The sequence below is a fragment of the Dioscorea cayenensis genome, chromosome 19, assembly GCF_009730915.1.
Source record: "Dioscorea cayenensis subsp. rotundata cultivar TDr96_F1 chromosome 19, TDr96_F1_v2_PseudoChromosome.rev07_lg8_w22 25.fasta, whole genome shotgun sequence".
NCBI lineage: Eukaryota > Viridiplantae > Streptophyta > Magnoliopsida > Dioscoreales > Dioscoreaceae > Dioscorea > Dioscorea cayenensis.
The window spans coordinates 30,497,292-30,519,929 of record NC_052489.1 but is presented as its reverse complement, the minus strand read 5'-3'; the positions used below and the strand labels follow the sequence as shown (position 1 = coordinate 30,519,929).

Sequence of the window (22,638 nt, the reverse complement as noted above, 5' to 3'; positions counted from 1 at the left end):
CCTTTATGCTTAGAATTTTGGCTTTAGTTGATTGCATGATCCTCTTTTCCAAAGATCTTCATTTACTTGATGCTTTCAGGTATGTTTAGTGTGTCTACTTCTAAAGAAAGTTTAGAATTCAATTATTCAAAAGATTCCAAAGAGAATAAGAGAGCATTCATTTTCTCTTTAGTGGTGGGGAAGTCTCTTATTTCTTCTTTAGAGGTGGGGAAGTCAATTAAGTGCAGTGTGGAATTTGAAGTAGGAAATAATACTTTTTTTAGTAATTTTTTTTTAAAATTTTGAATTAAATCCAATTTAAGATTTTGTTTTTCGCTATTATAAATGGACATCAGAATTAGAAGAAGTGAGATTAACTTTCAGTCACTTAAGTGTGAATGTTCTCACTTTTCTTATCACTCAGACGACTTTAAAGCAAATTAACGTCTCCTAAGTCAATATTATATCATTTCCAAGATACCATTCAATCGCTGTAGGTATCATATCAAAGCCAGCCTTTGTCACCCAATTTGCTATTTGCTTTTGGCTTGACTTTTCTGTATTCATTGTATGTGTTCTGTAGGATTGACGACAACAGTGAAGATGTGGTGTTAACAAAGTTCTCTCTGGACTATAAGTACAGTGAGTCTGGATTGTTGTCACACAAGCAGTCATGGAAACAATTATTCATCGGAAGGTGGACGTGAATGGCATAAGCATGCATGTTGCAGAGAAGGGGGAGGGTGGTCCTGTGGTGCTGCTGATTCATGGCTTTCCAGAGTTATGGTATTCATGGCGTCATCAAATACTCGGCCTTGCTGCCCGTGGTTACCATGCAGTGGCTCCTGATCTCCGTGGCTTTGGTGACACAGACATCCCTCCCTCCTCTTCATCCTACACCATGTTCCATGTTGTTGGTGACATCGTTGCTCTTATCCATGCTTTGGGCCAGGACAAGGTATGCATACTATATATCATCTTCTGCATGTCAAACTTATTCATTCTAGTGATTGAGTTGAGTAGTATTGATATAAGGTGTTTGTTGTAGGACATGACTGGGGAGCAATTGTTGCATGGCACCTCTGCATGCTTAGGCCAGACAAGGTTAATGCATTGGTGAACCTCAGTGTGGCATTCACTCCTCGGAATCCTGCTCAGAGTTCTATAAACTCACTTCGTTCTCACTTTGGTGATGCGCACTACATGGTCAAGTTTCAGGTTTTACATGACTGAACCTCTGGTTTCTTTTTTCTCAATCTTATTGACCTTTTTGAACATTGATTTAATAGTTCATAGTTCTATGAGATAGGAACCTGGAGCAGCAGAAGCAGAGTTTGCTGAGATTGGCACTGCACTGATCCTGAAGAAATTCCTAACAATTCGTCGGCCAAATGCTTATATTTTACCAAAAGAAACAGGTTTCAGTGTCTCCTCTGATGATGATCTCACACTACCACCATGGCTCTCGGAAGAAGACATCAATTACTATGCCGCCAAATTTGAGAAAACAGGCTTCACTGGAGGATTGAACTACTACAGATGCATGGAATTGTGTGCCTCTTTAAACTTATATTTTGATAATTAATCAATTGAAACATGTGGCAATGAGGATGTTAATATGAAGAAATTTATGTGCAGAAACTGGGAGCTGACAGCAGCATGGACTGGAACTCAGATAAAAGTGCCGACAAAGTTCATCGTTGGAGATCTGGACTTGGCCTACCATTTCCCTGGTGTTAAGGACTACATTCACAAGGGTGGCTTCAAGAAGGATGTTCCATTCCTGCAGGATGTAGTTGTTATGGAAGGAGTAGGCCATTTCATCACTCTTGAAAAGGCACATGAAGTCACTGATCATATATATGACTTCATTAAAACTTTCTGATTGCTCTGTTTGCATGAAGAAATTTATCTGCTCAGAAATTATGATGAAATCAAGCATTCGTCCTGCTATGAGACATGCATATGAGTTATTAAATAACTACCAACTTTTAAATATAGACTGGCTTGAGTTGGTCTGCCATTTGTCATTCTGCATTAAAATTATTGACTTCCTTATGTTGCTCTTGTATTAAGATAACTACTAATATCTGCATGTTTGAAATCTGGGTTTCCTCTATATTTATTAGCATGTTCTTACATGTTCTGTGGTTTCAAATCATGATATTATCACAAGTGGAGTCATTTATATAATCATTTATTAGGGAAAATAGTTCACTGTATGCTTTCAACAGTGGTTGTCATATCCTTTACTTTGTGCTTAATTTTTCCTTCACTACTGAGTTGTAGTTTAACTTTTAGTTTGTCTACATGTGGGTTATGGACAATGTTTGATTACCTGAAGATTGATGATGTGTCTGAGAAAACATTATTTTGCTAGGAATTATGATAAATGTACTGGATTGAGAAATATGTTTAGTTGACGGACCATTACATTGATGGAATAACTTTAGTAAAACCCATGCAGACCTGCAAGGCTTTCTTGGGTGATGACTTCTATGTCTGCAGATTCCAGGTTTTTCCTCCTCCATAGTAAAACTTATGAAGATTGATCAGATGAATTACATTCATTCATAATCACGGGTAGTTATGAAACCAAGTCTGAGTTAGTCACAATAACCAGTGTTTGAAGCTGTTTGTTATGGTGTACGACTTGGGAGCTTTGTACATTCAAGCCAGACAATGTGAATGCCCTGGTCAGCCTCTGACGTGCAACTGCTGATTAAGCTTTATGTGAAGATGACTTCCACATCCGCCAAATTAATGTCTCCTTCCATTTTAAGCACAGGAAAATTTTCAAAGCTTTTTTGTGCAGGTAACCGGAAAAATTGAAGTTGTTTTTGAGGGAGGTGATCCTTGACAATTGTTTGAAAGTCCCCACAAACATGAAGATCATCTCCACTACATTAAATGACGGAAGAGAGTATCAGTCAGTTTTGCCATGTGGTTGTCTTGCTATATCTTTTTTTTGTCGAGATGAAAGGCATAACTACTAAGAAAAGCAGGGGTAGGCATAAACCTCAGCGGAGCAAGTAAGAGCGAAACCTGCACATACATGGACACTAAGACCACCTATACATGACCATTACTCACATTTCCAAATATATGTCCTCACTCAAGATTCAAACTCTCACCACTTGTGAAAAGTTCTATTGAGGACCCGATTACCAATAGACCACTTAATCGTTAGTATATCTTTATGTGCCAACCAAATTATGTGTAGATGATCTCATCCTTGCTTATCACATACCTGCAGCCCAAGAGTACCTGCATTGTGGTTAATTATGCATGGATCCGGGCACTTTCTCAGCACATATTTAAGTTCATTAAGAACCAGAGACTCCACTACTTGTTACAAGCAGTGTGGATCTGCAACTGAATAAATGAGTTATTTCCAAAGGTATATGATCAGAAAAATGGATTTCCAATAAGTTGTCTTAATGTTAAAATCAAAATTGGATTCAACACGCAAAACTGGAAACATGGTAAAGAGAATTTCAATGAGGAAAATAAGATAGTTTCGCCGGGTGAAAGCCAGACTTGACAAGTTTGATGACTCAAACCCTAAATCCCCTGCTGTTCCTTCTTCCTCTAGCCTTTTCAAACTTCCTACCCTTGGAGCGGACATAAGGTTTAGTGCTGCTGTGTGGCACACCAGGAGCAGGGCCAAAGTGTTTGACAGCTTCCCTGGCATTCTTGGGACCTCTGAGAAGAACCTGCAAAGCATGGGGGAGTTTTTCTTCAGAAATCAATGTCTACAATATATTGTATGTTACACTGATAAAGTATGGTTCAAACAAAGCATCATCAATCAATACGGGTATTAAAGGAGTAAGATACATGGCCAATAGACATTGAAAGTTAAGATTGGCCTAACTTAAACTCACAATGATGACTGACATAAACTGGCAACAAAACCAGAATCATCATAGAGAAAGTGCAAATATTATCCAGATCAAAATAGACTATTGCTATCTTAATGAGAATATAGGTAAACTTGAACCCAAAAGAATTAACGATATCAATGTGCCATCAGGATAATGCTTTTAAATCTAATGACCTACCAAAAATGCATGAATTTTGTGTACTTCACAGTTATTATTGAGAATTCTAATTGCATTTCTATTTTAATGATTCAAGTCGCATGCATATAACAGCTCCCAGTACAAATGCCAAAGAGCATGAGCAATATCTCTGTAACATTCCCATCTATGTCGCTTTCCTGAGCGGAAAAAAATCTGGCATACCAAATTCTTTCATTTCCAACCTTAGTTCAAGGAAGCAGATTTTTTGTATTAAATTATACAATGACTTGTAAATGATTAAATCCTAGTGAATTGCAACAAATAAATCATACTATCTGTAAACAAAGATTGGCCCCCTCAGAATCAAATGATGAAATTAATCATTGAAGTAACTCAGCATTAGCATGGATTGAATGAACATCACTGGGAGCCATAAAATGAAAATAAAGACAGTAAATGGATATATCCCAGTAAAACTAAATTTAGCTCAGATATTTTCACATTCTCAGTTCCTTGATCTCCAAATAGTTGGAAATTCTCACATTGAGCTGGGTTTAAAAAGTAATATCATCATAGCTATAAACATCATTACATAGACCTACATATTCACAACATAATTGGATCATAAATGCATTCAGGAATACTAGCAAGTTCCATACAAAATTAAAACAGGTCAAACAAACAACTTCAAATGATCAAGAAGTACTATATGGTCACTTACTGTTAATACCTAATACCAGTGGAATATTTGATAGATGCATAGTTCACAGAGATCAAACTAGAGGAGGACCAGCAGCATATCATAATGTCTTATTCCCGCAATATTACTGAAGTTGCATTGTTGCTATCAATTATACTATTCAATTCCAAACTTACAATAAATATATATACAGCACAGTTCTCCTAGCAACATCTAATTCACGTAAAATTGACACTATAAACTTAATCCAGCAATGATATCAGCATTCCATTAAATATACAGAACCTAAGCATATCGACATATCCAGCAATAAGCATTCACACAAAATGCAGACAGTGGATGTACCGTGTTCTGCCCGAGAGGAGCTCGAAGGGCGAGCTGATCAAAGGTGAGACATTCCCCACCAGCCTTGACAATCCTAGCCCGCGCCGTTTCGGTGAACCTCAGTGCAGTCACCTTCATTGCTGGCACCTCACAAACCCTCTTATCATCTGTCACAGTGCCGACCACAACAGCAATCTTATCCTCCTGAAATCCAAAACACCCCCAAATCCAAAATAAACAAACCAAATACATCAAATAGACACTAGATTAGAAAAAAGAAGAAGAAGAAGAAGAAGAAGAAGCAAAACAAGAAAAAAAACACACCTTTTCGGCGGTGAACTTGATAAGTCTGCGGAGGGAGATGGGAGGTCGGTTAGTCTTGCTCATGAAGAGCCGCTTCAAGATCACCGCATTGAACTTGCTACCAGTTCGCCTCACCAGAAACCTATAAAGCTAATAGAATCCAAAAGACAAACCAAATCCATCATCGCCAATACGAAAGCAAGAACAATCGAGCAGTAGAAACAAGAAAAGAAATGAATACCTTGACGAGGAGCTTGAGGTAGACATCATCGGACCTTGGAGCGGTGCGCTTAACCCTCTTGCTCCGGCCACCGGCGACGAGATCAATGCCCTATAAGATTAAAAACAATGTTAGGGTTTCCATGCTCTCGAATGCCAGGATTTCGATGAGGACGTACCATGGCGCTCCGGCGGCGGTCTTCTCGATCAAAACCTCCTCCGTTTCAATTCTAGGGTTTTGTTTGCGATTTAATGGGGTTTACGGTCCCGTGTGCCGCAGGTTTATCATAACAAAGCTGTGCGCATAAACATGGGCCAGCCCATGAGACTCATAGAGCCCAGTTTCATATTAGCCTAATAGGCCCATGGACGTTCGGCCTGCCCAGTTTCATATTAGCCCAATAGGCCGAAAGACGTTTGACGTTAAAGACTTAAGGCCGAAGATAAGTGGCCCAATACTCTATATTAAAATTCAACAGTCCATTACTTTTATCAATAATCAATTAATTGATAGATATTGATTTTCATCATTTTTTTTCCTCATATGTAATAATTAAGTATATAAGGTTTAAAGTGAAGATAGAATCATTTAATTAGAATACAAATTATAAATTAGCTAGCTCAATTGTTTGATACAAGTCCTTTTCTTCTTCCTTCAAATCAACTATATCTTCCCACATGTTATGTTAGATAAAAAATGGATAAAACTCTCATTATGCTCAACTAATAATTAAAACGTTATTTTAATTACAAGACACAAGAACATCCTTATCGGCTTATCCCTTGGCATATGGTTAGTTAAATCAAAGCTATAAAAATAGCTCACCACTTGCTTTAGCTAGCTAGGCCTTTCATATATGCATGATAAATCTCTCTCCATGAAGATAAGAAACATGATATGGCCCTAGCAACATCTACCAAAATGCATAATGGAATGCAAAGTGATGAGCAAGAATAGTAACTCTTTTAGCTATAAAGAACTTACAGAGTACTAGTCTTTAATGAAGGTAGGGTAAAGCACAAAGTGTTTTTTGCTTCCATGATAAGAACAAAGAGAATGAAGATATAGAGATGGCATGAAAATAGTTTGTGAGTTGATTAAACTAAAGTAGGGCGTATTGCAATATATAGAAGAGGTGCATGATTGCATGGGATAAAATAAAAATGGTGGGTGGGTGAAGTGATGGAGCATGAAGGTCCCCATAATATATATATAAGTCCAACTGAAGGCCCATAACTTGTCCTAGGATAACTTTCTTTACATGTACCACAGCTCAATCACGTGTAACGCTAAAGGCAAACATGCTCCCCTTGCATGCTATATGCTTTCCTAAAGAAACACTAATTAATGGAGATGACTACTTGTTTTCATTTGGTATGAATCAAATGAATTATTAATGCATGATAGAGATCATGCATAGAGATATAGCTAGAGTCTAGAGATATTGATAGGAGTGATTTCTCATTTGATTTTCATTGCATGCTTGTTGACTATATCCAAACATCAAGTGAGACCACTAGGGATAAAGAGTGAGAGAGAGAGAGAGAGAGAGAGAGACACACACACACACACACAGAGCACCAAGTAATGTGGAGTATGAGTAGGATGGTGATTTCTCCACTACATATCACTGTTTTTTTAGGTAGATACACTTGTCATCATGCACACTTCTCCCATGTTATAACTATTATCAACTTACAAAGTTATATATATATATATATATATATATACATATATAAACTTCCTAGATATTGGGACCCATACATAATGATAACAGAGAGTTAGGGGGAGGAGAAGAAGAGGAAAAGGAAGAAAGGTGCAGGGTCGTAGCTAATAAAGCTTCAGAAGGTGGTAATATAAATTTAAAGGGAATTAATGTCTTGTGAGGAGGGGGAGATAAAATATATGATGCAAAGATATGGATGGGAAGATAGTGGAAATTAAATCTAAATGGCTTTGACTGGAGATAAAGAGTGTTGGATAGCTAGCTTGCTATATATTCTAGTTCTATATGCGGGAGCTTTAGCAAATGACTTCATTTTCTTTTTCGTGGAACAAGACATGCAAAAACTAAAGGTGAAAGAATTAAAGCTCATGTGAAGGGAGTAAGGCGGCACATCAAGATGTCAAATAACAAAAGATGTATATTATTTATAATATATATATATATATAGTGATCACATTTGGTGGGTGGGATACCATATATATATATATATATATTCTTCTCAACCACCCCTTAACCCTAACTCATTATTGTTAAGAGAAAAAGGTGTTGCTTGTTTGAGTTTTGCCATGCAATGGCCAAGGAATTAGGGTTAAAGACTCTTACTCTTCCTCTTGGTCTCTTCTCCAACAAACCATGTTTTTCATTTTTTTTTAAAGTTTATTATTTTGAGATGTGATGTTATTTATTTTATGAACTATTTTTTCTCACACAAACATAAACATACTCATTAGCATGTGCATCGAATATATGTGTCCATCGTTGATTGGTCACGATAATTTCTTAATTTCTATTAAGAAATAATTAGTGAGCTTTTTTGCTTTAATCATACTAGTGATTTGCCAAATGCACATGCAAATGATTCCATGTTAGCCATTGTTAGTAGGACCAATTAAGACTCCACAACCATAACAAGAGGGAGAGAGATCATAGATATAGAGAGAGAGCCCCACTATTGCAACTTGCATCTATGTCTTCAAACAAGCCCTTGTGACCTTTTGGATTCAAGTCTAAGTGAGCATCATGACCATTTTTGAGTGAAATGAGTGCTATTTGTCATGCCAACCACCTTTAATCACTAGTCCTTAAATATAAATAGCCTATATATATATACACAGATATATTATATTGCATGCTCATATATGTTTTTTTTTTTTTTTTTTTTTAAAATTTTAACTTAGATGATTGGAATAAAAATAAAAGGACATGTTAGAGGGGTTAAAAAGGTTTAAAAAGATTGACTTGAAATTACTATGAGAAGTCAATTGATTGCATGATTAATTAATGGAATTAAAAGATTTGATGTAATGTTTGAATGGTAAACCCATATAATGAAGATATGACCACTAACCACACCACAATGATATGGGTCCAATATATAAAGCATTAATAAACCAATTAAGTGACACATTCTTAAGGACATGTCCACCAACTAATCAAAATATCAACCTTACTACGGACTCTCAAATCATCTTTTAGAGCACCCAATTGATTCCAATTATGCATGGTCTTGACCACAAGTACTGGGAAAAATAAAATAAAATGGAAATAATAATATATACATATATCATCATAAGAAGTATCATAGAAAATTATAACAAAAGAAAACGAGACTGAAGATAAAGTTAGTATAATTCTTTTCCTCGTGTCTATTTTATTTAATGTACTTTCTTCTTTTTATTGTGATGTTATTTTTCTCATATATAAAACATGATTAAATTCAAATGGTGGTACGGTTGACATTGAATATCAAAGAATAAATTAATTTCAAAATAAAAAATTATTATGAAACTCGTTTTTAATGTTGAATACACATGTATGTATGTAAAGTTGCTAAAAGGAAATCCAAATTGAAGTTGAATGAATTATTAATCACATCGAGTAATCACAGTGAAAGTATTGAAAGTATTGCTTTGATCTAGAGATAAAAACAAAAAGTGGGAGCGAATTAATTATGATGTATCATTGAATTTTCACCTTATTCATGCCAGCTAATAACATGGCCCTACATCTCATGCAAAACCTTAAGCCATGCAACTCTTTCGTCTGGCCATGTCTCATGCATGTCTGTGATTGCATTATTATACTCGAGAAGATATTGTACTAAAAATGACAACCATACAAAGAAAACCAATGATCAAAGCCCAAGATAGTTAAAACTTCATCAAATTTTAAAATAAATATATATAATTGAAAGAAATAACCAATGAGAATAAGCCAAAGAAAAAAAAATACATATAGATTTACATGGACAACTCAGAAGTCAAAACCGGTTAAAACTATGGATAGAGGGAGAAGATGATACTATTATATATATGTTGAATTTTTTTTTTTAAAAGGTAAATAAATCATTTCAATTAAAAAAATAGAGAAAAACATATAGACTTACCATAAACAACCACACTGGAAATCCCAGAAAATAACACTAACACACTTGTCTCACAAGCAGTGAAACAAGCAATACAAAATATGACTAACCTCCTAGGATAGCCCAGCTATCCCCCAAAAACCAAAACAACGAACCGACAACCCTGTGGTAGAGCCAGGTGCCTCCTCGGCAGCAGTGTCGCCCAAGTCCTGCAGACTCCTCGGACCCACGAACTCAAGATTGCGACGGACAAAGGCAATAGTATCTTCGATCTTCACCTTGACCGAATCTGCAAGTGCATCGAACCACAAGAGAAGCATGCGATTAATACTCAGAACAATGCAGTGTGAAGGCAGAATTTTAGCATTAAAAATTCTATCATTTCGAGCAAGCCATAAATTCCACACTAATGCCTTGACCACTAACCACCCAAACTCTATCAGCAGGTCGAACCGAGGTTCTCCAAGATAGCCAAAGGTTGCACATCGAGGTTGGCAGCTCTGGCAAGGACAACGAACTATTAAAACACCCCCAAACCTCCAAAGCAACCGGACACTGAAGAAATAAATGATCGACCGACTTCACACCTGCATGACACATCACACAAGTAGTCGTAGGCAGCGAGTTACACCGCCTAATTGCCAGATTTTCTAGCGAAAGATCTTGTTCTTCCAGACCAGCCAGTTTAAGATGTTGATTTTCTTAGGGCAGTTGTTTTTCCAAAAGAATTTCACCACCGCACAACGCAACCCGCCGTCATTAAGGAAGTTATAAAGAGATTTCACCGAGAACAACTTATTTCCAGTTAACGACCAATATTTTTTATCCCTCTCATCCTAACGAACCGTCCTTAACCTGTCTTGGATCTGAATGACATTCGCATTAACACAAAAAGGTTGCCCCTCTAACAGGTATGCTAATTTAGTAAAAGAGGCGTCGTGCTGTGCAAAACTACTGAAAATGTCAGACCAAACATACATCGGAGCCCTACCGTTAAGCCATTGGTCTTTCCAAAAGAGCGTTTCCGCGCCAGAATAAATCTCACTCTTGATGCAGCATCTTAAGGTGGGTAGACCAGTCAGCACCCCCTTCCAGAAGAAAGACATCCTCCCTCTACTGCAAGGGAACAAATTCCAATTCGAACAACCGTAATTAAACTGAATGACCACCGTCCCTCCCCACCGTGGCTCGTTCAAATATTTCCACCATCATTTACTGAGGAGCGCCTGATTAACGTTGTGTAGATCCAGAATCTCCCATCCACCTTGATCGCAGGCAAGACAAATCGCCTTCCAACTAACCAATCTACATCTCGGCTTCTCAATATCAGGCCCCGACCACAAAAAATCTCTCTTGATACGATCAATCGCTTTAATAACCCATGAAGGTAATCTAAAAATGAACATCCAATAGGTTGCCAGAGCCAAAAGCAAGGAGTTCACCAGCATGAGCCTACCACCTAATGAAAGATGTCGGATTTTCCAAGACGAAAGTCTTCGATGCACTTTTGCGATGATCCCCTCCCGATCTTGGTTACGTCGCCTTCTACCCGAGATTGGAAGCCCTAAGTACATAACCGGGAGAAGCCCAGTTCAAAGTATCTACAGCCGCAGCTTCAAGCAAGACCCTAGAGCTAACCGAATACAAACAAGTTTTGGAAAAATTTGCCCGAATCCCTGACATCCCTTCAAAGAGGTATAAAATTAGTTTCACTATTCTGAGATCCTCCAAACCTCCAAAAGTCAACACCAGAAGGTCATCTGCATAGTGCAGATTGCATCTACTCTTGAAAGAACCCAGAGGCACCCCAACCAGAATCTTGGAATCCAGCGCATGTCTAAATATCTCACTAAGCGCATCCGTGACAAGGACAAAAAGCAACGACGAAAGAGGATCCCCTTACGTTAAGCCTCTTTGATACCGAATGTAACCATTCGGCGCTCCGTTTATCAACACGTTAGCTAGCCTTAGAAGATGAAAGAATTCTCTCGATCCACGTCAACCATTGGACCCCAAAACCCCTGGCTTTTAGCAGCTCCAAAAGGAAATCCCAATCCACCAAATCAAAGGCTTTAACAAAATCCACTTTCAAAATGTGACCAGGTAATCTTCTATTATGCATACTAAAAATTAGTTCCTCCGCAATTGCCATGTTATCAAGAATACAACGATCCTTCAAGAAAGCAGATTGGACGCTATCCACCAGCACATCCTTCACTTTACCTAATCGCGTCCCCAAAATTTTAGAGATGATTTTAAGGGATGAATTGATTAGACCGATAGGCCTTTAATCCCCTGGCTGCTCAAGTGTCTCCATCTTGGGGATAAGAGCAATACTTGCCCAGTTAACCTTTTCCAAGTTAGCTCTATCAAAGTAGAAGTCCTCGCAAAATTTGAAGATGTCTACTTTGATCGACTCCCAGCATTGTTTGAAGAAGCACATCGGGAAGCCATCCGGGCCAGGTGCTTTATCCCCACCTAGACTGAAGACCGCATCTTTGATTTTTTCCGAAGAAAAAGGCCCCTCAAGCACCCCTAACTGCACATGTTGTTTGTTTTCAAAGAGTTTGGGAAGATCTACTTTGAATCTCGACTCTCGCTTACTACCAAATTGTTGCTGGAAACGCGCAACAAAGATCTTCCCAATTTCTTTTGGGTCAAATATCCTATTCTCGTCCAGGACAACACCCGAGATAAGATTACGACTCTTCCGACCGTTGGCCACCGCATGGAAGAACTTAGTGTTGCCATCTCCTTCCTTTAACCAATGAGTCCTGGATCTTTGCCGCAAATAAATTTCTTCTTTTTTATGGATAATCTCCAACAATTGCAAAAGACTTTGTTCAAAAACAAGCTCAGAAGGAAGAAGGCCCCTGGACTCCTTAACAGTGTCTAAGGTCTCAATCTGATGTAACAGTTCCAGTTTTTTTAGCTTGACCGAACCAAAGTTAAATTTGGCCCACGTCCTTAAGCGCTCTCTAAGTCCGGCTAACTTTTTAGATAACACAAAAGCACCACAACCAACAGGTGCCATCTCTTCCCTCCACTGTTTGACCCGATCATTAAAACCCTCATCCGTGAACCAAACTGCTTCGAATCTAAAGGGCCTCGGATGGAAGCTCACTCCACCCACCTCCAGCCGAATAGGGACATGGTCAGAGCCAAGCCTAGGAAGACTGTTTTGCAAGATTCTAGGGAAGTGATCATTCCAAGGCGTATTCACTAGGAATCTATCAAGTTTCACCCAGATGGGGTTCTCCTGTCCATTCGTCCAGGAGAACCTTCTCCCAATCGCAGGTGGCTCACAGAGATGAAGATCCAACAAGAACTTATTCGCCACACGGATGTCGCGAAGATTAGGAGCCCCGGAGGATTTATCCTCAATAGAAAAAATGGCGTTGAAATTCCCGCCTATCACCCAAGGGACCCTCGGATCACCACTACAACTACGAAGCTCCTCCCAAAATGCGGATTTTAAAGCTCTCACATTCGGATCATAAACTGTGATACATCTCCACGCGAAGTTATCCCGCTTATCAAGAAACTTGACCGTGAGACTGAAGGCCGCTCAATTTGTCAAAATTATTTTATCATATTATATAATATGTTTTAAGTAGATCATGGTTACAAGTTAGAATGATATGGAGCCATCATGTCGCCTAAATTTTCTCATCCCTCTATTGCCATTTGCCACCACAAATATGTTAGTTTTTTTTAATTTAAAAAATCATATAAGTAAACCAAGTGAAATAGGATTCATATAAAGAAATCTAACAATAATGGTTGTGAGCTATGAAGTACATAGGCAAGAAAAAGTATAAATCAAGCATGCTCAATGAACTACATGTTCATGTCTCAAAGCATGTGATAAATTGATCATGTTCTATTGTTTCCTTCAATATATATATATATATATATATATAACACATGTGCATCTTCAATATATTTATCCCTCATGCATGATTATGGGTATCATTGATCAGCGCACAGAAAAAATGTTCTTCTTATTTCTTGATGGTTATAGAATGATGGAAAGATAAATTTAGAAATAGAAAAAGGTTGTATTGCCAATAATGGTATCAAGTTAAATTGCTTGGGTTGGGTACGTGCTTGATGAACCATTTTATTGCACGTTGGATCAGACCAAGCACCAAATTGAACGTGATCCAAGACTCGAATCAGGAGGTATTTGCTGTTGCTTTGGTGGACACCTTGCGTGCACCCACTCACCCCCAAAAGTTTAGCACCTAGGGTTAGCTAGGTTAGGGTTAGGGTTTTTAGGCTGCATGTAGGGATAGGATCATAGATAGGGTTTAGAATAACAAGACCTCAACTCAAAATGGGTAGGGATTAGGTCACGTTACTAATCTTCTTCACATACATCGTGGCTTAATTAATTATGGTCTCATGTTAGCATTAGGAATTTTAATAAATATATTAATCATATTTAACTTTTTTTTTTCTTTTATAACATTATCATTTGATATTAATAGTATAGCAGTTGAAGAGAATTGATCCCAATAGTAAAACCTTTACCTTAGATTGTTTAAATACTTGATTTTGAATTTGAATATTTGTGAATATAAAAATATATGCTGTAAAATGTTACTTTTTATGAAGCTTTTAATACCTCTTTCATAATTCCTTGAAAACTAACATATCAAAGGTGAGAAAGATAAATAGAATACTGGGAAAAGTGAAAAAAAACCTATAATTAAAAAAAATACTGAAAGAATACCAAAATTCATATAAAACTAATCAAAGAAGAGATATGTATCAAGAATTAAATAAATAAAATTTTATAACTCCACCTATGAAAAAAAAATATAATGAGCAGTAACTGATTTACACTTGTGTTTTTATTATTATTTAGTAAAATGATATATTATAATGCACTACATTGTTTTTTTTTAAAACAAAAAACTATTCTTTTTTAATAAATTTGTGGTTTATCCACCTTATTAAAAAAACTATTCATTTAAATCAACTATTATTTCTAAAAATTAAGAGTAAAAAGAATATGTGAAATAATTAAGAGTAAAAAGAATATGTTTTATTTATATGTTTCCAAACATGTTTATCTTGGTTTATTCACTTTATTTTTTTTTGTAAAAACATGTTTATCTTGCTATAACTTGAATAGTGAAAAATAAAAAAAAAATCAGTAAAATAGAAGTTGAGTGGAGTTCAGAAACTCCTTTCGAGAAGTGTACAAAAGCATTGGCTAAATTGATGCCACACTTTTTGTTGATGAGAAATGGTTGAGTACCATCAAAGTATCAATGGAAATGTTGCCATCTAAAATGGTCATGAGGCCCCTCAAATCCTTTGAATGGTCTCCATCTACAATCACCTCATCTATATAACCAGCAAGTAATGTATACTTCACTCCCTTGAGCTTTAGATAATTAACCTTTGCATGCAAGCCATGACATAGACATGTCTAACCTTGTTACACACACACACACACTATTTATTAATTCATTAATATATATATATATATATTACTATTAAACAATCAATATTGGATTTGAATAAGTAGGGTTGTTAAGACAGCTTAGTGTGGCCCCATATCTCCACATTCAAACCATTATAAATTCCCTCCCTTGGCTTCCCTTCTCTTCCATTTCTATCATGCAACCACCACCTTCATCATCATCATCATCATCATCCTCTTCTCTAAAGACAGCCCCCACACAAAACAAATAGAACCCACAGTGGCAATCAAAAGGACCAACCAGGGCACATACAGATGCTTGGAGGAGATCCTATCCAAAAGTACCTAACAATGCCTGAGGTACTTACTTGCTTCTTCACAGTGATCATATATCACACCCTTGCCACAATCTTATCATTATTATTATTACTAATTACTAACTATAAACTATATATAAACTATATATAAACTATATATATATGTTTCCTAATAATAATAATGTTGATAATATTCATTATTCTCTATGCTCATCTCAAGGTGGTGGAGGAGTTGAAGAGAATGAAAGACATAGGTCTACCAATAACTGCCATAAACCTGATCAACTACCTCAAAGGCATGATATCAGTCATCTACATAGGGAGGTTAGGAAGGCTTGAGCTTGCCGGCGGTGCTCTCGCCGTCGGTTTCACCAACATCACTGGCTACTCCGTCCTCTCCGGCCTAGCCACAGGCATGGAGCCTGTGTGTAGCCAAGCTTTTGGCTCTCGAAACCTCCCTTGCGTCATCTCCGCTCTCCGTCGAACTATCCTTCTCCTTCTCCTCGCTTCTCTTCCGATATCTCTCTTATGGATCAATCTTGAAACCTTAATGCTTCATCTCCAGCAAGACAAGGAGATCTCAAAGGTGGCCGGAAAGTACTGTCTTTTCTCTCTTCCTGACCTCATCGCCAACAGTCTTCTCCATCCAATCCGTATCTACTTCCGAAGCAAGGGACAGCCTCAGCCATTGATGTGGAGCAGCGCACTATCTTTGCTTCTCCACCTCCCTCTAACCACCCTTCTAAGCTCCACTCTCCATCTTGGCATTCAAGGCGTAGCCATTGCCACCTTCACTACCAACTTCACCACTCTTCTCATTCTTCTTGTTTACACCCTTTACACCAAGCCTCCTCCAGATCATTTCTACTCACCATTACCACCTTCCTCGCCGAAGCTCGTCGTTGAATGGAGCTCCCTCCTTCGTCTCGCCATCCCAAGCTGCTTAGCCGTTTGCTTAGAGTGGTGGTGGTATGAGCTCATGACTTTACTCTCCGGCTATCTCCACCACCCTCACGTCACCTTAGCAACGGCAGCCATCGTGATCCAAACCACGTCCCTTATGTACACACTGCCAACAACGTTGAGCTCATCGGTTTCGGCTCGTGTCGGGAATGAGCTCGGCGCCGGAAGACCAACCCATGCTAGAGTTGCAGCCAAGGTTGCCATGATTCTTTCCTTCATGGTATCTTGTATAAGTTTAGCTTGGACAACAGTTGGGAGGGAAGCATGGGGGAGAGTGTTCACCGGCGACGAGGAGGTTCTCCAGTTGACCAAAACTATTCTTCCGGTGATCGGCCTTTGCGAGCTAGCAAACTGCCCGCAGACCACCGGATGTGGGGTTCTCCGGGGAAGTGCACGGCCGGGCATTGGTGCTGCCATTAATCTTTATTCTTTCTATCTCGTCGGAGCTCCGGTGGCTGTATTGCTTGCTTTTGGGCTGGATTGGGGCTTTGTGGGCCTTTGTTTGGGCTTGCTTGCGGCCCAGGTTGTGTGTGCTGTGTCTATAGTGGTTGTAACGTTGAGGACTGATTGGGAAAGAGAGGCTTGTAAGGCTATGGATTTGGTTGGGCCTTCGGTTGTTATTGAGGAAAGCCCAATAAAGCCCACCAAAGCCCAAGATGACGTAGCCTTGCTCTTGGATATATCTGATTGAGCTGTATATATATATAAAATCTATATTAAAAATATATAATTTTTTTTGCTTATAAATATTTTTGAATATTTATAATTGGGTTTGGGTTTCGTGAAAGATCGATCACTCTAATGGCGGAGCAGCAGCATGGAACGGCGTCACAGCCGCCGTCGCCGGCGCCGTTGACGCAGCAATCGCAACAGAGGCAGCAGCGGGATGAGATGATGGCTTGTGTGGCGGCGCTGGAGGCTGCGTTGCTGCCTTGCCTCCCTGCGCGCGAGCTCCAGGCCGTCGATCGCTCCGTTCACTCCTCCCACCAGAGTAACTCCTTCGTTCTCTGTTAGATCTGAAGTTTGATAACTTGTTTTGGTTGATCTCTGATGCTATTGAAGGGTCCGAAGAGGTTGTGAAATTTTAGGGATGAGATTGAAATCTTTGGTACTGATGTCTCTGATCGATTATAGTGTGTGGAAATTGAGAATGGTTTCTTGAAAGACGTGATTTTGAAGAAGAACTAGGTAGAGGATTTCCCTTGATTGCTTAGTAGATATGGAAAATTCCTAATCCATTCAAGGAACGAACCATTTATATTGTGCTGGAAAGTAGCAGAGAGAATGCCCTAATATAATGCAAGATAAATTGTTAACAATCTAGTCTCTGAATTCTTTGTTACTGCATCATTTGTTGAAATTTCTGATGTGCTTGAAAGAAGTAGTGAAATTTATGATTGAATTCTGTAATGCAAGGTCATCCATAGCAATCCAGTCTCTTTTACTCTATGCTATCGGCTCACAGCCATAGGATGAAATCATAGTAGAGTGAAGAGGCTATCTTGATGAGGGAATAGGGTTCCTTGCTCCTTCCAATGTGCTGGATAGGAGCAGTTCAAAGAATGGCTAATTGTATTTAGGTAATTGTTAGCAATCTAGCATGTTGAAGCTTTTGCCACTGTTTCACAGTCTTGTTTTGGTGTCCGGGATAGGAGAATGATTATTTATGAGAGGTTATCTTGCTGAGAAAACTCATATCTAGATGGCAAACCCTTTCCAATGTGCTGGACAGAAGAGGTGGAAAGAATGCTAAAGTGGTTATAATGCATGTTAACCTGGCTAACAATAGACCAACGATAAAGTAATCTATTGGTAGCCGGATCCCCATTAAAACTCTTCATAAATAGTGAGAGTTCGAATCATAGGTGAAAGCATATTTTTGGGAGTGTGAGTATTGATTGTGTACAGGTAGTCTTAGCGCCTATGTGTGCGTAGGCCTTGTTCCCACCCACTTACTTCGTTGAGGCTTATACACGCTCTGTCTTTTTTAGCGGCTCATCTTACGCTCTGTCTTTCTTGGCGGCTCATCTTGACTAAAAAATAGTTATAATGCACTAACAACCAAGTAGCCTATTGGTATTCAATCACCCCTACCTTTTTAATTTGGCGTTAAAATAAAAAATGGTTATAATGCGAGGTATAACTGTTAGTGAACTAGTCTATGAATTCCTTTTGTCTCATATATTGAAATTCTCCAATTGGTTTAGGTGTTTGGGATTGATGGTGATTATCTAGTAGAGGTTATTTTAATGAAGTGATCAATAATCATCTTTGATTGCTACAATAAAAATCACTTATTCCTAATTCTTTGATACAAAATATTTCGAATGCACTTCAAAGAAGACAAGAATCCTTCCCTGGATTGGGATATATGGCAGTACAAATGGAAAGCAGTATCCTTGAAAATGGACAAGTATCTGATGGAATGGCAATTGCTGTTCATATCCAAATAGTTATCCAAGCCTACAGTTATACAGCACTAGTTGTGGCAATAAAGGGGAAGTGGTGGAGTCTATGATGAGTGGTGCTCCTGCTAGCAATCCATCATTCTTTCCACTCTCATGCGCTGATTCATTGACATGGATTACTTTTAGTCCTAGTGTTGGAACTTGATCTTTGATACTGAAATTGATTTCTGCTGTAAATGGATGCTTTCACGGTCATGTTATTGACTTATATAAAACAAAAAACAAAAGAAATCTGGCATATAAATCTTTACAGTTGAAACTTTTATGAACTTGTTGGGTGGTTCTTTCAAGTATAGTTTGGAGAAGTGCATCACTATTTACGCCTTTTACACTAGTCTGCTTTTTTTTTTTAGTTGATGTTGAGAGACATGCAAGGGATTTTATGGAGGCTGCAAAGAAGCTCCAATTATATTTCATAGGTCTCCAACACGAGGATCAACCAAGCAAGGAAGAAATGTTGAGGAAGGTACTATTTTTGCGTAGGAATGCACAGATCAACCATTCAAACTATCTTGTCCTGAAAACTGAAAGCCTCTTACCCATTTCCTCATGTCATCTTATTCTATCTTTGCCATGTTTCAGGAGATCTCTCTTGTGGAAGAAGAGCTGAAGATCAAAGGTGAGCTTATCACAAAGCATGAGAAACTCATTCAAGGTTGGAGAAAAGAGCTCAAAGACCAGCTGGAGAAACATACGAATGAGTTAGAAAGAGTCTGATTTGAATATTTCTTATTTCTCTGGTCATCATAACTTTGTAACCTTCCTTAGCAATGCTGAACTTGTAGGTGACTAGATGTTCAATCTTTTTCCTATAACAGGTTATTGTACTCATGTGAATACATATATGTACGTCACAATGGCATATTTATGCAAACGATAATTAATTCATAACTTCTTTTGCTTGTATACAATTCAGAAGCGTCTAACAAACAGCACAATTGACTGGTGAAATGTATGAAAAAATCAGCACTAAGACCTTAACAAATGTACAGCTAAAGAAATTTTGGTTGTCAATTTACAGAGAATAAATACCATGTGCAATACTACAGCACATACAAGAGCTTCCAGATTGTAAAAGGCCGATGAAATAACAAAAGAATACTACATCCTGTAGTAGATCCCTTTGGATCTATTCTGTAATTTAAGTGATGAAAGGAGCCTCATACTTTCCCACCTTTGGAGGACTGGTTGATCGAACATACACAAAAGATGTTAAAAAAAAAAAAGATTTATGTTGACATTGCTGCTATAATTTAACGAGAATTCAACAAAAAATGAAAGGAATTTACCTTCTTTGGTAGCGGTTTCAATGTGTTTGAGCTACCAGCTTTAGCTTTGCTTTCTAGAGGTTTCAAGATCTCAAATGAACAAAGTAGGGAGTCATCTATGCTCAATAGAGCACCGGCATTATCAAATTCCCCACAGTAGTTAGGCGCCGAAAATATTGTTACTAGTCTCCGTTGCGCAAAAAACTCATATCCATCCTCAACAACCTAAGAATTGAAAAGGAAAGTGTTTGAGGTATATTTCACACTATTTGAACACTTGCATTCTTGAAGACAGAAGTATCGACTGACCTGATGGCCTCGTACAAGGAGGTCGAGTTCATTCTTCTCCAAAAATTCAACAAGCTTATTGGCACCAAAAGTACATGATACCCCTCTGTCACTTTCTCCCCATCCTTCAGTACTAGGATCAGGATCAGGATCAGACCATAGCAAATCACAGAGAAGACCACTGTCTGGAATTTCAGTTGGCCTCTCAATATCCTTTATTTGATCCAAAGTATTCAACTCCGGTGACAGGCCTCCATGCATGCACAATATCTTTTCGTCTATGAGTGCAGCAACGGGAAGACAATTAAAACAATCGGTAAATATCTTCCAGAGTCTGACATTAAATCTCCTTTTACATTCATCGTAAAATCCATAAACCCGATTAACTTTTGGGTCCTCATGGTTTCCTCTCAGAAGAAAGAGCTTGTCAGGGTACTTGATCTTATATGCAAGAAGCAAACATATCGTCTCTAAGCTATGTTTACCACGATCGACATAGTCCCCAAGAAATAAGTAAGATGCCGAAGGAGGGAAGCCACCGCATTCAAACAGCCTTAAGAGGTCAATAAATTGTCCATGTATATCACCTGGAATCACATTTGCAACATTACAAACTTCAAAAGAATTTTCTAGTCTGTTTCTGTTTGTCAAAATCTGAACAAAGTTTGGTCATAATCCAATAAAAAAGAATAACAATAGTAAATGGACACTGAAAACAAAAGCTCGCTTGGTGATTAAACATCACACAGCTTTCTTTAATTCAGCATGCTCTTCTTCAACTTCCAGAATGCAGAATTAATTGCATGATTAGATTAACTCTATGTATCTGAAAATTCAAGCAAAACAAATTCCATAATTCAACATAGAAGAGAAACAGAGAGAATGATGAAAAAAGGTTTCACCATTTAGGGTTGATAGAACTGAAACTAAGTTTGTAATTTCTCCTACCAATCTTACCAACACTTTAATATCAGAAACAAAAACATAACTTGCAACTAAATTTGCCAAAATTTCCCTAATTTTCTTCATAATCGTAGAATATGTCAATAATCAATCAATGGTTTTCAATTTTCACACTCAAATCACCTCCAATTTGTTTCAAATCCTCTGCATACCAATTGAAACCAAATGGTCATTCAATGCACGGTACATCAAATCATATCCTCGTTGAAAACAATTTAAATGTATAAACAGCTCGAATTAAGAACCCTAGAATATATTGAAACTCATCAGATACAAATCTAACAAAACAAACTTGGGACGGCTAAAAAATCCAACCTTTTCTTCAGAAACGCTTCAATCCTCATAAAACACATAAAAATTCCCAACTTTCCCCAAATTCCCTCATCACCAACGAGTTACTCAAATCATTTTTGAACCCAATCCCCATATGGAAAACAAAATCATCTTGGCAACAAGTGACAATCAAAAGCACCACAAGACCGAAAGCAGGAGAGATTTAGAGGACTGACCGCAGATCTTGATAGGCGCGGAAAGACGAAGGAGGTTTGGCTGGGATAAGAAAATCCTGCGGCTCTCGACGCAGAGCTGGCGGATCTCAGCCTCGGAGAGCTGGACCTGCTTCCCAGCCGCGCCACCGGCCAGTAGCCGCCGTATGATGTCGTCTAGCACGGAGGCCTCGATCGCCCCCATGGAGCTCATCGTCATCATCATCTTCGATTCTCTCCTCTCGAGCTCCGCCTCTCGTCGTCAATGGCTTCTCTTTGATTTGACGGTGGTGATGAGACAAAAGTGATGATCACGAGGAGCATGCTTTATTTGTGGTGTTTTTTAAAGACTCAAGCATTTGACTCCAAAATGAGACCAAGTGTCCAACGTGTATTTAACCTCTATTTTTACAAAGCTAAAAAAATATTTTATATGACTTGGGATAAAATTAATGATTCCTTTAATGAAATGTCATCTAGAAAGGAGTGATAAATGATACTTTAGTGATTAGTTCTTGTAAAACTTGAGCTAGATAATGTGACCCGTTTCTTTTATTTTATTTCACATTGTGGAATTGGACCAAGTTGGATTACACAAGGAATCATTTATAACTTTTTGAAAGTTTCTTTTTCTTTGACAAAATTGTATTATTTCTTTATTTTTAAAGAAAAGTAAATGAAATTATTATAATTTAAACTATCATCCTTTTATGGTGAAGTGGGTGGGGTCAAGGAAGGTATAAACAAAAATAAGAATAATAGGAATTTCTATTGAATGAAAGATAAAAATGATATACAAAACTATAA

The 22,638-nt window shown here is 38.0% G+C and overlaps 6 protein-coding genes and 1 non-coding gene across 8 annotated transcripts; 3 read left to right on the top strand and 4 right to left on the bottom strand.

Moving 5' to 3' along the window:
• Positions 1–8: 8 nt before the first annotated feature.
• Positions 9–2,098, top strand: LOC120250350 (epoxide hydrolase A-like). Its single transcript, XM_039259153.1, has 4 exons — positions 9–937; positions 1,015–1,197; positions 1,289–1,530; positions 1,618–2,098. The coding sequence occupies exons 1-4, from the start codon at positions 653–655 to the stop codon at positions 1,862–1,864; spliced, it is 957 nt and encodes a 318-aa protein (XP_039115087.1). The 5' UTR covers positions 9–652; the 3' UTR covers positions 1,865–2,098.
• Positions 2,099–3,384: 1,286 nt separating this feature from the next.
• LOC120283412 (60S ribosomal protein L18-3-like) lies at positions 3,385–5,813 on the bottom strand. 2 transcript variants are annotated; one of them, XM_039290095.1, is made up of 5 exons: positions 5,730–5,813; positions 5,573–5,662; positions 5,353–5,481; positions 5,050–5,232; positions 3,385–3,695 (listed from the first exon to the last, which is right to left on the bottom strand). In XM_039290095.1, exons 1-5 carry the CDS (start codon positions 5,730–5,732, stop codon positions 3,537–3,539), a joined length of 564 nt encoding a protein of 187 aa, XP_039146029.1. In that variant the 5' UTR covers positions 5,733–5,813; the 3' UTR covers positions 3,385–3,536. The 2 variants fall into 2 exon arrangements, with proteins under 2 accessions (XP_039146029.1, XP_039146030.1); XM_039290096.1 differs by lacking the exon at positions 3,385–3,695 and adding an exon at positions 4,791–4,965 and having other exon boundaries at positions 5,001–5,232.
• LOC120250993 lies at positions 4,355–4,435 on the bottom strand. Its single transcript, XR_005533318.1, has one exon. It is a non-coding gene; the product is annotated as a small nucleolar RNA snoR53Y (small nucleolar RNA).
• A 6,116-nt stretch (positions 5,814–11,929) lies between the features above and the next one.
• On the bottom strand, positions 11,930–13,296 carry LOC120249381. Its single transcript, XM_039257872.1, has 2 exons — positions 13,271–13,296; positions 11,930–13,199 (listed from the first exon to the last, which is right to left on the bottom strand). Exons 1-2 carry the CDS (start codon positions 13,294–13,296, stop codon positions 11,930–11,932), a joined length of 1,296 nt encoding a protein of 431 aa, XP_039113806.1.
• Positions 13,297–15,288: 1,992 nt separating this feature from the next.
• LOC120249432 (protein DETOXIFICATION 55) lies at positions 15,289–17,071 on the top strand. The gene is made up of 2 exons (XM_039257939.1): positions 15,289–15,439; positions 15,617–17,071. The coding sequence occupies exons 1-2, from the start codon at positions 15,395–15,397 to the stop codon at positions 17,048–17,050; spliced, it is 1,479 nt and encodes a 492-aa protein (XP_039113873.1). The 5' UTR covers positions 15,289–15,394; the 3' UTR covers positions 17,051–17,071.
• A 64-nt stretch (positions 17,072–17,135) lies between these two features.
• On the top strand, positions 17,136–19,733 carry LOC120249434 (mediator of RNA polymerase II transcription subunit 28). Its single transcript, XM_039257941.1, has 3 exons — positions 17,136–17,350; positions 19,181–19,293; positions 19,410–19,733. The coding sequence occupies exons 1-3, from the start codon at positions 17,161–17,163 to the stop codon at positions 19,542–19,544; spliced, it is 438 nt and encodes a 145-aa protein (XP_039113875.1). The 5' UTR covers positions 17,136–17,160; the 3' UTR covers positions 19,545–19,733.
• LOC120249433 (serine/threonine-protein phosphatase PP1-like) lies at positions 19,708–22,164 on the bottom strand. Its single transcript, XM_039257940.1, has 4 exons — positions 21,856–22,164; positions 20,405–20,970; positions 20,117–20,320; positions 19,708–20,011 (listed from the first exon to the last, which is right to left on the bottom strand). The coding sequence occupies exons 1-4, from the start codon at positions 22,055–22,057 to the stop codon at positions 19,988–19,990; spliced, it is 996 nt and encodes a 331-aa protein (XP_039113874.1). The 5' UTR covers positions 22,058–22,164; the 3' UTR covers positions 19,708–19,987.
• Positions 22,165–22,638: the final 474 nt, after the last annotated feature.

What these genes read in the sequence shown, in the direction of transcription:
- LOC120283412 (XM_039290095.1), bottom strand. An exon ending in TCAAGTTCACCGCCGAAAAG is followed by an intron (nt 5,233 to 5,352) that starts GTGTGTTTTTTT and finishes TTTGGATTTCAG; the next exon opens with GAGGATAAGATTGCTGTTGT. An exon ending in CTCCTCTCGGGCAGAACACG is followed by an intron (nt 3,696 to 5,049) that starts GTACATCCACTG and finishes CATGCTTTGCAG; the next exon opens with GTTCTTCTCAGAGGTCCCAA.
- LOC120250350 (XM_039259153.1), top strand. Translation starts at nt 653, where the DNA reads ATGGAAACAATTATTCATCGGAAGGTGGACGTGAATGGCATAAGCATG. An exon ending in ATGCTTTGGGCCAGGACAAG is followed by an intron (nt 938 to 1,014) that starts GTATGCATACTA and finishes TATTGATATAAG; the next exon opens with GTGTTTGTTGTAGGACATGA. An exon ending in TACTACAGATGCATGGAATT is followed by an intron (nt 1,531 to 1,617) that starts GTGTGCCTCTTT and finishes ATTTATGTGCAG; the next exon opens with AAACTGGGAGCTGACAGCAG.
- LOC120249381 (XM_039257872.1), bottom strand. Translation starts at nt 13,296, where the DNA reads ATGATGGCTCCATATCATTCTAACTT. An exon ending in GCTCCATATCATTCTAACTT is followed by an intron (nt 13,200 to 13,270) that starts GTAACCATGATC and finishes AGCGGCCTTCAG; the next exon opens with TCTCACGGTCAAGTTTCTTG.
- LOC120249432 (XM_039257939.1), top strand. Translation starts at nt 15,395, where the DNA reads ATGCTTGGAGGAGATCCTATCCAAAAGTACCTAACAATGCCTGAG. An exon ending in AGTACCTAACAATGCCTGAG is followed by an intron (nt 15,440 to 15,616) that starts GTACTTACTTGC and finishes GCTCATCTCAAG; the next exon opens with GTGGTGGAGGAGTTGAAGAG.
- LOC120249433 (XM_039257940.1), bottom strand. Translation starts at nt 22,057, where the DNA reads ATGATGATGACGATGAGCTCCATGGGGGCGATCGAGGCCTCCGTGCTA. An exon ending in CGCGCCTATCAAGATCTGCG is followed by an intron (nt 20,971 to 21,855) that starts GTCAGTCCTCTA and finishes ATGTGATTCCAG; the next exon opens with GTGATATACATGGACAATTT. An exon ending in TCCTTGTACGAGGCCATCAG is followed by an intron (nt 20,321 to 20,404) that starts GTCAGTCGATAC and finishes TTCAATTCTTAG; the next exon opens with GTTGTTGAGGATGGATATGA.
- LOC120249434 (XM_039257941.1), top strand. Translation starts at nt 17,161, where the DNA reads ATGGCGGAGCAGCAGCATGGAACGGCGTCACAGCCGCCGTCGCCGGCG. An exon ending in CGTTCACTCCTCCCACCAGA is followed by an intron (nt 17,351 to 19,180) that starts GTAACTCCTTCG and finishes TTTTTTTTTTAG; the next exon opens with TTGATGTTGAGAGACATGCA. An exon ending in AGGAAGAAATGTTGAGGAAG is followed by an intron (nt 19,294 to 19,409) that starts GTACTATTTTTG and finishes GCCATGTTTCAG; the next exon opens with GAGATCTCTCTTGTGGAAGA.